General features: G+C 36.9%; 1 protein-coding gene across 15 annotated transcripts in view; it reads left to right on the top strand.

Annotated features, from left to right (window-relative positions):
- Positions 1–14658, top strand: part of PRRC2C (proline rich coiled-coil 2C) — a 99095-nt gene that overhangs the window by 27763 nt on the left and 56674 nt on the right. For 10 of the 15 annotated variants that reach the window (XM_027086326.1, XM_027086332.1, XM_027086328.1 and 7 more), the window contains exons 3-11: positions 1352–1529; positions 2914–3023; positions 4131–4256; positions 6227–6447; positions 10609–10691; positions 11289–11422; positions 11503–11590; positions 12623–12767; positions 14291–14344. In XM_027086326.1, coding sequence (XP_026942127.1) covers positions 1352–1529; positions 2914–3023; positions 4131–4256; positions 6227–6447; positions 10609–10691; positions 11289–11422; positions 11503–11590; positions 12623–12767; positions 14291–14344 — 1139 coding nt within the window. The remainder of the gene's footprint in view (positions 1–1351; positions 1530–2913; positions 3024–4130; positions 4257–6226; positions 6448–10608; positions 10692–11288; positions 11423–11502; positions 11591–12622; positions 12768–14290; positions 14345–14658) is intronic. The other 5 variants (XM_027086330.1, XM_027086327.1, XM_027086337.1 and 2 more) reach the window with 3 other exon arrangements.

Raw genomic sequence — 14658 nt, 5'->3', positions numbered from 1 at the left:
ACATCTTTGAAGGGATATGAATTTTTTTAGGCTGAAAATTTATAAATGTTATAAAATATGTTTTTTTTTTCCTGTTTGTTGTCATCAGAAAATAAATAAAACTATGTGGTTCCAAAAGGGAGACTTGGTCAATGAAATTAATAGGCATAAATATTAGTGGATTTATTCTACCACTTTTAGTTATGGACTAGAGAGTCCTGTGGTTCTTAGTTTTGTTTTGTTTTTTAATACCTTGAACCCAGTGTTTACAGTGAAGAGTGAAAACTGGACCATGTACACATGATAGCTATATGGTGCATTAACAGTGTTCATTATGTACATAAAGGTAGCATATTTCTTCTTTTCTAAAATTTATTCAAGTATAGTTGATTTACAGTAGTGTTAATTTCTGCTGTACAGAAAAGTGATTCAGTTATACATATACATACAATCTTTTCATATTATTTTCCATTATGGTTTATCACAGGATATTGAATACAGTAGCTCCTTGTTGTTTATCCATTCTGTATTTAATAGTTTGCATCTGCTAACCCCAAACTCCCAGTTCACCCCCCCACTCCCCTCCCCCTTGGCAACCATGAGTCTGTCCTCTATGTCTGTGAGTCTGTTTCATATCATGTTTATTCTTTAACGTACGAAGTTTCGAGTTTAAAATCGATTCCCTGGAAAAATTTAAAAAACAGCATTGTCAGTGTTTTCTTTTTCATAGTTTATAGAGTTGGTTCAGTTGTTAGAATTTTCTTTTTTTAATGTATGTTCTATTTTATTTATTTTCTGTATACTCTATTTTATTTATTTATTTATTTTTGGCTGCCTTGGGTCTTTGTTGCTGCGCGCGGGCTTTCTCTAGTTGTGGCGAGCGGGGGCTACTCTTCATTGTGGTTCCCAGGCTTCTCATTGCGGTGACTTCTCTTGTTGCAGAGCATGGGCTCTAGGTGCACGGGCTTCAGTAGTTGTGGTGCGTGGGCTCAGTAGTTGTAGCTCATGGGCTTAGTTGCTCTGCGGCATGTGGGATCTTCCTGGGCCAGGGCTTGAACCCGTGTCCCGTGCATCGGCAGGTGGATTCTTAACCACTGCGCCACCAGGGAAGCCCAGAAGCGTGGAGTCTTAACCACCGGACTGCCAGGGAAGTCCCAGTTATTAGAATTTTTAAAGCATCTGCTCAGTGGCTTGATAGTTAATTTTAGTATAATTTCTACATTGGGTTATGTTGCAGGTGTGTGGCTTAGTTTTAATTTTTTCATTTTAAAATAGAAAATAATAATTCAAGATCCCGTTAATTCCTATTGTCTTTTTATTTTGTTTTAAGAATAAAATAGTTACTAAGAAAGTTGATGTTACTGATCTTTAGTTGCAGCTCGACATGGATTGCAGAGTCTTGGAAAAGTTGGTATTTCACGGCGTATGCCTCCACCTGCTAACCTCCCAAGTCTCAAAGCGGAAAACAAAGGCAATGATCCTAATGTGAACATCGTACCTAAAGATGGCACAGGATGGGCATCAAAACAAGAGCAACACGAAGAAGAAAAGTGAGTCAAAGTCTGTTAAAGAATGAAATCATTCCCCTTTCTTTGTGGGAACTTATGTTTGAGTTCATTACGTGCTAGGTGTTGTGCTGTGCCCTTTTTTATATAGTCAACTTTTGTGTTTTATATAGTCAACTTTTGTGTAATTTTTCCTATGCGTGGGTTTAGTGGCAGTATTTTTATGTGTCAGGGTAGAACAGTTGACAGAATTGCTAATCACAGTTTTCCTTGTATCATACACTGTCGGGCTCCCTCCTATCCCATCCTCACCAAATCAGGCATTCTCTTTCTAAAATGATTTAAGAGTTGATTCTGTTAACTACTTTTCATGAAGCTAAGAGTTTCTGTCTGCCTGATTCATTGAAACTATACCTGATGCACATCATAGGTGCTCAAGTAATATTATTTGAATGAATAAAGAATTCACAAGAAAGCTGGCGTGGAATTAGTAATATCCCGCTTAATCATCATTCATTCAATAAATATTTAGCATTCTGTGTCATGGATTATTCAGGGCTCTTGGTTTATTAAATGACCAATCTAAGTAGTGGTAGTTTTTAAAAATAACACAAGAACATGAATACTTAATGCTTTTTGCCTATATCTGTTACTAAATTTCTATATTCTGGTTTGGGGAGCTTTATATAATAAATACAACTGCTTGGGTGAAGCTTACTAAAGACTTATTGTTCTCTACTTCTTAGTTGTTATAGAATTATTTTATAGTAGCAAGTCAGTTTTAGATCTAAGTATACCAGAAATATATTGCATTTCTTAAGCCTGTTAACTGCCTTTTTCATTTTTAAGCCTTAACTCATTACAAGAATTGAATAAAACTGTAGACCCCTTTAAAACACCTTTTACTCATGGGGATGCATCAGGCAGGTTGCTGTTACTTCTTTTGATTAACAGTAATATGTACAGTCATGAAACTGTGGACTGCCAAATGGAGAGCTTGCTTAGCCTTAGCCCCTGGTTAATCCCACCAATCCAGACTGTATGTATGACTATAATGTTATTCCTAATTATAAATGTTCACTTCTTCAAAACAAATTTTTGGTAGCTATGTTCAATAATGAGTGCTTCTTTTTTATCTTTCTTTCTCTTCTTTCCTTCCTTCCTTCTTCCCCTCCTCCCCTCCTCCCTCCCTCCCTTCCTCCCCTTTTCTTTCCAAAGTTAAAAACAAAGCTGTCATCTCCTTGGGTTATTCATGGGTAGAAATGAAAGGAGACAAAATTTAAAGGAATGTTGCAGAGGGAAAACATGGTGGCGTGCATCTGAGTAAATATGTAGCCAAAATAATTTGTATACAAATTTAGCTTAAATGCAATATTTATTTTATTTAAACATATAATATCTGAAATAATGGAGTCATATTTTTTTTAAGAGCACCAGAAGTTCCACCAGCACAACCAAAACCTGGGGTTGCAGCTCCCCCAGAAGTAGCACCTGCTCCCAAATCATGGGCCAGTAACAAGCAAGGTGGGCAAGGAGATGGTAAGTGGACATTAGCTGGGGAAACTGGTTAGGTTTGATGGTTACTGAACAGCCATGCAGGAGATAAGGGGCGAATTATGGTGTTTTGGCAGGGGTAGAGAACACTGTCAAAAGGTATTATCAGGCCCTGAAAAAAAGGGTCTTGTAAAAATTCTCTTGGGCTACTTAAGTTTCAGTGTTAAGAGCCATGTATGAGCCAATAATAGAGATTAAAGAAGGAGCCTTTAAGGTACCTTGTGCCCCACATTACTCTGTCTTTACCCTACATGACCAGAAAAAATCTTGTGCCTTCGGCTCTGAGACATAAAAGTACCCAGACGTTATGTTGATTGCTAGAGACCATTTTATTTTCCATCTGTGCCCCTAAACCTCTTCTGTTTCAAACATGCTGTTCACGATTTCCGTGGTAGAGAAGACCTAGAGAGTAGCCATAAAGCACAGTAGCTGTAATACTTCCCTCCCTACTAGAAATGATTGGAATCCCCAACAAAACTTAATTTTCCCACTTGCAAAACATATCTATAAAACATTGTATGGAAAAACCCATCTGGGCCCTCAAGCTAATAAAATCAGCTCTTTTAAATATATGGAAGTATAAAAATAAATAGGCGGGCAGGTAGGTAGATAGGTGAATGAGTGAATAGTGAGGTGCAATCAGTATCTCTGCAATAAATTAAAATGAAGCATTTTAGTCTCACCAAGATACTTGTAGTGTTGATTCATAAATTCTATTTTAGCAGTATTATTTGAACTGATTCTTAGAGTTATTTATTAGTAAAGGAATTTTACTTATGTTGAAAATGAAAGGAGTCATAATAAAAGAGAAACAGAAGTGAAATTCTCCTTACTTTCCTCATTATCTTTAATGAGTCCACTGGAACAATGTCTGGCAGATTCCTTTCTTAGATTTTTATTTCCTCATGGCTGTTCATTAACTTTCCAAGGGATTCTAATTCTAGATAAATTTAAAAGTTTTATGGATACAAACAGTCATCATTGAAATGTGGAATAAATTATCAAAAAAAGACAGAGCTCTATCCTGGGAGGGTTTTTGAATTATCTTCAGTATAAAAGTTACATGTAAGGTTTTTTTAAAAATATCCATAGGAATCCAGGTGAATAGTCATTTTCAGCAAGAATTTCCCAGCCTGCAGGCAGCTGGGGATCAAGAAAAAAAAGAAAAAGAATCAGTTGATGACAGCTATGGACCTGGACCCAGTTTACGCCCACCAAGTAAGAATACTTTCTATTTAATAAAAATACAGAATGAGATTATATTTGTGTTTTATCTTGTGATATAACCTCCTGTCTGCTATTGTTGTATGTATGATGACTCACCTAGTTTGAAAAGGCAGATAGTAACTGTAGTTGCTTGCCACTCAAGTATGGTTTTTACATGAACAGCATCAGTTTAACTTGAGAACTTGTTGGAAGTATATGTCTTGGGCCTCACACCCAACCTACTAAATCAAAAGTCAGAATTTTAACAAGATGCCTAGGTGACTTGGTTGCACATCAATATTTGGTCATTTTTACAATAGTAAAATTTTTTAGCACACCTCCCCAATATGCAAATATTTGTTTATAATTTATATCCATTCGTTTGCTTTCTGTTAATATTCTGAAATCAAACTGAGGAACCAGTCAATTTGGATAGTAAGAGATACTCGTATTATGTACATTATAAAGCAGAAACTAAAAATAGAAATATAAAATCTTTGAGAGATTTTAAAACATCTGATTAATTATATTGGATTCATAGTGTTGTCACCAAATATCTCAAAGAACCCTGTACCATGTACAGGGAAGTTCCTATTTACAGTAATGATTACAAATTCATGTTTTTGATAACCTAATACATTTTCTATCTCTTTGGCTCATTTCTTGCCAGGTCTGGGTAAATCACCTTTTTTAATTTTTATTTTTAATTACTGTAATGTGGTTGATGAGTTTGTATTAGGAATAGATGTGTCAGCTCCACTGTTCTCTTGTTTAGTTTCTTTTCACCAGTTACCTGTTGCTGTGTAACAAATTTGGCAGCTTAAAAAGACAAACTGAACTGGGCTTACCATTTCACACAGTATCTGAGGGTCAGGAATCTGGGAGCCACTTAGCTGGGGGTTCTAGCTTAGGTTTTGTTGGTTCTCTGTCAGCAGAATTGCAGTGAAACTGTCATCCGATGCTGACTTGACTAGGGCTGCTGTTTTAAGCTCTCTCATGGTGGCTCATTTGTATGTGGGCTCATTTGTATCCGTGGCTCACAACGGATTTCCTCAGAAAAAAATAAGGAGGGACAGACAGACATCTCTCACCCGAGATGGAACCCCTAGGCTTTCATAGCCTGTTCTCAGAGAAGACAGCCAACACTCCTGCCTTATTCTACAGGTTACACAGACCAATCCTGGTACACTGCTGAGAGGGGACTACACAGGGTGTGAATAGCAGGAGGTAGAGACCATTCGAACCAAACAAGGTTTCCTTGTAAAACCATTTATCTCTTTTATTTGGTTAAGTGTAGTTGAATCAGGTAATGCAGTCACTAAATCTGCTCACTTGGGCACATGTAACTAGCAATAGTAGACTGAAAACGAATGAGAGCATGCATCACTGTCAATCCTTCTGGGTTATGGAACTCCCTCTGCCCTTCTTCAGGACACCTCAGGTATAACAGTGATTTTAATCTCTGTATCAAAAATTGGTGAAGCTTAATAGGGAAGTTCTAATATTTTCTTCCCTGACCCCAGTATTTGCTTTTGGTGGTACCCTCTGAGGCAGGGGTCCCCAACCCTTGGGCCGCAGACCAGTACCAGTCCACAGCCTGTTAGGAACCAGGCCACACAGCAGGAGGTGAGCGGCTGGCGAGTGAGGAAGCTTCATCTGCCGCTCCCCATCACTCGCATTACCACCTGAACCATTACCCCCCTCCCCCTGTTTGTGGAAAAATTGTCTTCCATGAAACCGGTCCCTGGTGGCAAAAAGGTTGGGGACCGCTGCTCTGAGGTACATCCTCTCTGCTTTGGAAGCCACTGCTCTTGACTACCTAAACACCTTCAAAGTCTAAATTTCTAGTACAGCCTAGATTAGACTTTCACTATTCCTTCACTATGCTTACTTGCTTAACTTCTCTTGAAATGTGCCTAGTTTGGTTTCACTCTGTTCCATTTTCAGATTTTTTTCTTATTTTTTCTCTCTCTTCATACCAGATGTTGCTTGTTGGAGAGATGGTGGTAAATCTGCTAGTTCGCCTTTAACATCTGACCAAGATGAAAAGTCTGGCCAGGATGAAAGCACGACTGGAACATCAGAGCAAAATGATATCCTCAAAGTGGTGGAAAAGAGGATAGCTTGTGGTCCTCCACAAGCTAAACTGAATGGACAACAGCCTGCCCTTGCTTCTCAATACAGAGCTATGATGCCTTCTTACGTGAGTATTGTTGAATCAGCAAGTGGTTAAAAAAGAGGTTTTTGATCTGGATTCCAAGGAAAGAATTGGAATGGGAAAAAGTTGAAGTCTTTATTTTCATTAACATCTAACTAAAAATTAAAATTTTCTTTGATTATGAATTTAGGAATCAAATCACAGAAAGTATCAGTACCCATGTTTTATCCTTAGGGATCATAGGTATTTTCATATCACATTACATTGTTTTTAGGTATTGCAAATATTGTTTATACTCAGCATTCCTTCAAAATAGTTATTAGTGTTATTTAATGAAGCACATACATTACTGTATCACAAATTTGTTTTTTAAATATTGTGGTAACAGAATTTTAGTATAATTGTTTCCTTAGTAATACTGTGTTTTTAATTATACATTTAAAAACATTTCTGTGAGAAGAGGTCCGTAAGATTTATCAGACTGCCAGAGGGGTTGTTCATGGCACAAGAAAAGGATAATACCTGCTTTAGTTCTAAAGTTTTTATTAGTATACCTTGAATTTTTTAAAAAAACTTTTTATAATGGAATATTTTTAACATTCAAAAATAGAAATGATAAAAGAAAGCGTGAACTTTCTTCCTCCCATAACTACCATACATCTTCAATGGTTATCGATTTGTGGTCCATCTTTTTTACCTGTTTCTCACCACCTGGGATTACTAAAATCCTAGATATATCATCTCATCCATATATATTTTAGGTTATATTTTAAAAGATAAAGACTAGGGAAACGTCCACAGTGCCATTACCACACCTAAAAAGAAATTCTTATTTATTTATTTATTCATTTAATTTTTTTTTTTTTTTTGGCTGCATGGGGTCTTCGTTGCTGCGTGCGGGCTTTCTCTAGTTGTGGTGAGCGGGAGCTACTCTTTGTTGAGGTGCATGGGCTTCTCATTGCAGTGGCTTCTCTTGTTGTGGAACACAGGCTCTAGGCTTGCAGGCTTCAGTAGTTGCGGCATGTGAGCTCAGTAGTTGTGGCATGTGAACTCAGTAGTTGTGGCTTGCAGGCTCTAGAGCGCAGGCTCAGTAATTGTGGCACACAGGCTTAATTGCTCCGCGGCATGTGGGATCTTCTTGGACCAGGGATCGAACCCGTGTCCCCTGCATTGGCAGGTGGATTCTTAACCACTGTGCCACCAGGGAAGTCCCTGAAAATTCTTTTTAAAATACCAAGTCAATATTCTAGTTTCCCTGATTATCTCATAATTAGGATCCAGGTAACATCTATTCTTGAGATGGTTTATATTTTTGTTAGTAATCTTGTTATCTATGGGTACCTCTTTTCCTTTATCGCTTGTTTTCTTTGGAGCATATCTATTACAATTTATTTGTTTTCCTGTGCAGTTTCTCATAGTCTGGATTTTGCTGATTCCATCTTTGTAGTTTCATTTAATATATACTTCTGAGGGGAATTCCCTGGCAGTCCAGTGGTTAAGACTCCACACTCGCAATACAGGCACGGGTTCAATCCCTGGTCAGGGAACTAAGATCCTGCATGCCACACGGTGCAGCCAAAAAGAAAAAAAGAAAAAAGAAACAAAACTTAATAGTGGTTGCTTCTTGGGCAGGGGAAATTTAAAAAATAAACAAATATATATATATATATACACACACAGACACACACACACACACACACATATACACGCACACACATATATATATACTTTTGACCCCCATATTTCCTATAAATTAGTAGTTAGATTTGGTGCCCTCATTCATTCGTTTGCTCTCAGTCTACTGTGAAATTATATGGCAAGTTACATGTGCTCAAGTAAATAACTTTACATTTTTTGAGAAAACCATTAATCTCAAAGGAAAGAACAATCTAGTTCATACATTTATTTTTCTTATTACTTAACTCCTAAGTAGTCAAGGTCCAACCATATTTTCTATTTTTTCTTTGTATCATTATTACTTAACCATTCTAAGGTAGAGGGAAATAAATTATTAAATACAATTACTTGTTAAATATTTTCTTAAAAATTTGGGGTGTATGATAAAACAGTCTTATGTGCTAACCTGACCTTGAATAATGATTTGCATCCAAATGCTTGTCTCCTAAGATTTTTCAAATTGTGCTTCCAAGGACCCCTGCCTGAATTTCCGGGCGTAGGGGTGGAATGGGATAAGGGGGAAAGGTGAGACCAAGTGAGCTTTGTTCCCAATTTCATCAATGAGTTTATTCAAATAAAACGTGTCACTAAACAAAAACATTTAAAACACCATTATTATGTGTTGAGAACTTACAGTTGTTTCTGCATTTTTTTTTTTTTTTTTCTGGCTGTGTTGGGTCTTCGTTGCTGCGCGCGGGCTTTCTCTAGTTGCGCGAGCATGGGCTACTCTTCGTTGCAGTGTGTGGGCTTCTAATTGCGGTGGCTTCTCGTTGCGGAGCACAGGCTCTAGGCGTGTGGGCTTCAGTAGTTGCGGCATGCAGGTCCTAGAGCACATGGGCTTCAGTAGTTGCGGCGTGCAGGCTCAGTAGTTGCAGCGTACGGGCTCTAGGGCACGCAGGCTTCTGTAGTTGTGGCTCGCAGGCTCTAAAAAGTTGGCGTGTATGTAACTCTAGTGCAGGCTCAGTAGTTGTGGTGCAGGGCTTAGTTGCTCTGTGGCATGTGGGATCTTCCAAGACTAGGAATCAAACCCATGTGCCCTGCATTGGCAGGCGGATTCTTAACCACTGCTTCTTGTTGCGGAGCACAGGCTCTAGGCACGGGCTTCAGTAGTTGCGGCACGTGGGCTCTAGAGTGCATGGGATTCAGTAGTTGCGGCGTGCGGGCTCTAGGGCACGCAGGCTTCAGTAGTTGTGGCTCGCAGGCTCTAAAAAGTTGGGGTGTATGCAACTCTAGTGCAGGCTCAGTAGTGTGGCACACGGGCTTAGTTACTCTGTGGCATGTGGGATCTTCCAGGACTAGGAATCAAACCCGTGTCCCCTGCATTGGCAGGCGGATTCTTAACCACTGCACCACCAGGGGAGTCCCCTGTTTATGCAGTTTTTGTGGCAAATTCCTAAATTTCAAACATTTATTAATACCACATGAAATTAATACCTATGCCTAAATAATCAGAAAGATCTAATGCAACTTATCCTATGAACATTTGCCTCCAATAGTGTATTTGCTAATTTCAGTGTAAAGTGTGATGCAACCGAAAATTCTGCAGAGTGTTCCCCAAACAAAAAGCGTCTCCTGTTGTGTTTCAGCTGTTGCTTATCTTAATTAACTTTTGCTCCAACCCTGCTTAGACATTTCTTGTTTACACAGCACAATCATATAAACATAGCCTTTCTTCTAGTATAAAGTAATTCCCTCATCAGTTTTTTTTAAAGAAAAACTAAACTATTTCAGGATATAAATTATGTATTTAAGATAATACAATTTCATTTTTTTAAACATAATTTAACCTGGATATAAGCAAATAGTAAATAATCAAGCACTCCTTGACACTTCTTCCCTTCCAAATCATAGGATGAATCCTTTGGTGTTATTATTTGTCTTCATAATCTTAGAATTCTCCTAAAGTCAGATTCTCAAAGCCAAGTTCCCGTGGAGAGCATCATCTTTGCGCCTCTGTATATAATTACTATCTGTGTAATGACTCAGAATCCACCTATGCCCCACCCATAGAAAATCTCTCAATTAGCTCCCTACCCACTTCCTCCTTCAACTCTGTTGGGTTATGGACTATCCTTTTATCTGAACTGAGTTCCTCTTTATCAGCAAATCTGCAAATCTACTCTTGCATTAGGATGAGGTCTCACATTATATCATGTCAAGTATTGATATTTGAACTTGGTTAAGAAACTGAAGTTTTCTGGGGTGCATGCATGTCGTCGTTTTTACTTTTTCATTTCAGTACACAGTCATTTTTATGTAACTTAATTAATGGGATAACAGAAGTTCTTAATAAGATGTGTCCTAGTTATTACCTGTATTTGTAATGACTTGTTGGAGGCAATAGATATTTAAATGGCTTGTTATTGAGGGTGAATGATCATCTATACCAGTAGATAAAATTATTTATTGACAGTACTGTTTATTTTAATCATTTCTATAAATTATAATTTCAGGCTTAGTCAGGGTGATCTTTTTTTAAAAAAATAACTGGGTAGCTAGATTTTATCAATTTTTGTTTCTTTTATACAGATGTTTCAGCAGTATCCAAGGATGGCCTATCCTCCTCTACATGGTCCCATGAGGTTTCCACCTTCTTTAACTGAAACAAACAAGTAAGACTATTAAATGATTAAAGTTTGCAGGGTATATGTATACTTGTTAAGATTTTCTGGAGGTTGAGTGGATTATGGGGATTTATTTTTCTGTCCTCAAGGTGCATTTGCCATTAACAAGTAATTGGCTAACTTTCGTAAGACAGAACAAAAATACTTTATTCTTCTAAAACTTTAAATCAGCTGACATAAAATTCTAAAAACTGAAAATTGTGGCCCCAAAAATGTATGGCACTTGTTTACTCCTTCCTTCCATGATGTTGATAACCCCCATTCTCTTTTCTTTTTGCTTAGTGTATTTTGAGATTAGTATTAGTCTTAGCCATATCATCCTTTAACATATATTTGTTTTATTTTAGATGTTTGAAAACTTTGCTATTAAATATCTGCATAAGAAATATAATTATGTATTATCTTAAATTTCTTTGTTAATTTTATAATCTCTTCATACATGTCAGGTGCAAAATATTTTGTATATCACGGTATAGAAAACTAATGCTGAATTGAAATGAACTAAATTCCAGTCTTTTAATATTTTCCTAATTTAGTATCATTAAAACTTAGTATCCTTTTCTCTCATAACCTGTCACTGGTTAGAGGCCTTCGAGGAAGAGGCCCACCTCCTTCATGGGCCTCTGAGCCTGAACGCCCCTCCATCCTTAGTGCATCAGAACTGAAGGAGCTTGATAAATTTGATAATCTAGATGCTGAAGCTGATGAAGGTTGGGCAGGTAAGAGGCAAGATTAATTAAGCACTTTTAGTTTTTAGATGCTTTGAAACAGTCAATCTGAGTTCTCCTTAATTTAATAGGTGCTCAGATGGAAGTAGATTATACAGAACAGCTGAATTTCAGTGATGATGATGAGCAGGGAAGTAGTAGTCCTAAAGAAAACAACAGGTAAGTTGTGATATCTCTTACTAATAATAGTATGAATTTGTTGGTGTGACATGAGCCATTTACGCAGAGAGGTTTCATTAATAGGTATTTGTTCCCCGCTTACAGAATTTCTACATTCTACCCCAAGGAGTTTTACTGAGTGGGAAGGCGATTAATGAGCCAAATTTTAAAAGTACAGATAATCAAGGAATTAAGAGTTTGATGTTTCTAAAGAAAATACATATTTTTAAAAAGAAGCTATTTAGATGCTTGTCATCTAATTGGAAATATTTTGAGAAACCGTATTTGGGACCATTTAAAACTTGTTACTTACTTGACCTGATCCATATTTATAAAATTGGAGAAAAATTACTTGGGTTACAACAGCTGCTTCAAGTCTTTGATTTTTTTTAAACTTAGCAAGGAGCAATAAGGTCTTTGAAAATAGGAGCTTTTTCTCTTTTTTTCTGGAATATAGGGGCATCAGAGTCAGGAATATATGGGTTATGTAACATAAAAATTGGGCTCTTAAGATAAACAGGAGTTTGCATGCACATATTGGTATAATTTTTCAGCCATAGTGTTATAATACACTGCTGTTTCGTGATCAGTTGTGAGATGCCTACTAAAAATACTGTAGTTTGATTTCTCTTTTCCATTAAATCAGAACAAATTAGAATACATTAATTAATTAATTATCTGGAATATTAGTTGTGTTCAGATGAGAGTTTTGGGTGGGGGTAATAGAAAATGATGGAATCATATTGTGTGTCAGGTGTGAGTGTCCGTATTTGATAAGTACTATATCGCATCTTGTATCTTGTGGTGATAAATCTGGCCAAGCCCAGGCCCCATCACATTATAGATATATAGCATATATTTCTTGAATGAATAAATTAACACTGCTAGGTTACAACACCATCTCATTCCTTGATACATTTTCCCCCTGAAATTGTATGGAAATAATGTCTTTTTTACGTTGAGAAAATGCATTTACTTATGGTACATTCTGTCCACTCTATTTTTTATTTCACCTGGATTTTGATTCTTCAGTGAGGATCAAGGTTCAAAAGCCTCTGTAAACACTGAAAACCGAAAAGAAGCAGATGAAGTTTTCAACACTAAGTCATCTTCTCAGATACCTGCCCATCCATCAGTAGCAAAAGGTCCCTATGGGAAAGGACCTCCACTTAATCAGGTTTGTTGGACTCATGGAGATTCTTGTCACTGCAGACAAGTGACAAGGATGAATTAATCATAATCATAGAGTTAGTTGGAAAAAGACCTAGGGAATGGAAACTATATATTTTTTCTTAAATAGCTCTAGACCTAAACCATAATTTTATTCCATACCAACAGGAATTATCAATGCAGTAGCTAAAATTATAAAGTAGAAACTAAAGTTTCACTCTTCCTTCTTAGAGCAGCTTGGGCATGTCAGAGTGGAGGGATAAATTGTTTTTCCAAACTAACATAACTGAAGTGCTTTATAGTTTACTGAATGCTTTGTAAATCCTAGTTAGTATTCATGTGTGAAATTGTATGTTATCTGAGTAGGGAAATCACACTAGGGAGTAGAGCAGTCTATGTAGTCTGAGCCATTTTGAAGAATGTTGTTAAAAAGGGGGAAGTATGTGGGCAACAGATACACTTGATCCTACCTCAAAGATGTAGCAAGAACTGCACTGCAAAGTGAGAATTTAACAGGGCTATCTTCCAGAGAGCCTACTTAAGTAATTCATAGTATACTCAGCATGTATTTGTTGAATTCATACCAAACAGATGGAGGAATCGGTGCCTTCAGGGAGGTAAAAGTAAGTAGCTAACAGTGCCGTGATAGGGTGCACATAGTTCTTAGAAAATTCTATGTAAAACATTTCACAAAAGACTTGATACTTGAAGCAGGAATTAGCCAGTAAACAGAGGGAAGAGGGTGCTTCCAAGCAGTGGGAACATGTTCAGGGTAGAGAAGTATAGTAAAGCATGGCCTAATCAATAAGTCCCCAACAGTTTGACGTGGGAGAGGAGTAAGAGAGCTATGTAAGAACTAGTAGTTGTTAAGTCTTGTATGCTATACAAGAGGTTTGAATTTTATTCTTAAGGCATTGGTTAGCCATTGGAAAATAAATTTGTGAATTATGGAAAAGAAGGATTTTTAAAGTAATTTTTAAATAAAATCTGTTGTTTTGTGTGATTTTTAACTTACTGGCATAATGGGGAATGATAAAAGAATAGAAAAATATAGACCATATCTTGATGTTTTGATTTGCATGCGTGTGACACTGATATGTATAATAACAAGTGAATAGTCTATATATATCTGGTTCCAATGTTTTAGATGTTTCTTTTCCTTATATAAATTTGAAAGGTTTAGTTTGCCATTAGAAAAAATATTGGGTTTATGTAAATAAAAATTTGAAATTAGAGGCATACTTCTTCACAGCCACATTACCTGGGCTAAAATTCTAGAATTTGTACACTAAGATTCTACTCTTAACAAAGTTAATTTGAGATTGTAACCTTAATTAAAGTGGCTGAGTGATTGTATAGAACATAAAGTTATTTTGTAGAGACTGATGTACTTTTATTTAAAAAGAGAAAAGGATAAAGATGTTTTACTTTTTGCAGTCTTTTGGTCTCACTGAAAAACATTGCAATCAGAAATATTTCAAGTAGATATTTTTTTATCTTACTTTGTGAAAATCCTTTTCTTTATAATAGGAACGTGGACCATCTTCACACTTGCCACCACCTCCAAAGTTGCTTGCACAGCAGGTAAATTTTAACTAAATGCTTGTTAATGGTCTGTGTGTATTATTCGCCCTATTTGTTTTAATGGAAACGTCCTCTGTGTGTTTCTTATTTATAATTTTTATGAAACAGTTGTTGACTTTACTTTGTAGCTCCTGCACGTCTTCCTCTTTAGCCTGTCCCTCTTTCTTCTCAGCTGATAAGCATATTCCTAATTTTTCTAAGAAGATAAGAAGCAGCTCTTCTTCCCATTTGAGTACCCTTCCTGGTCTGACTTCTTTCCTGTTGCCCTTGCTCCTGAGGACGACCCTTCTACTTGTTCTCTGGATCCCATCTTC

This window comes from Aethalodelphis obliquidens, unplaced genomic scaffold (assembly GCF_003676395.1).
Source record: "Aethalodelphis obliquidens isolate GAN/ISIS:26980383/991018 unplaced genomic scaffold, ASM367639v1 scaffold55, whole genome shotgun sequence".
NCBI classification, from domain to species: Eukaryota; Metazoa; Chordata; class Mammalia; order Artiodactyla; family Delphinidae; genus Aethalodelphis; species Aethalodelphis obliquidens.
Note: the sequence above shows the minus strand (reverse complement) of the source record. Positions and strands in the feature narration are given on the sequence as shown.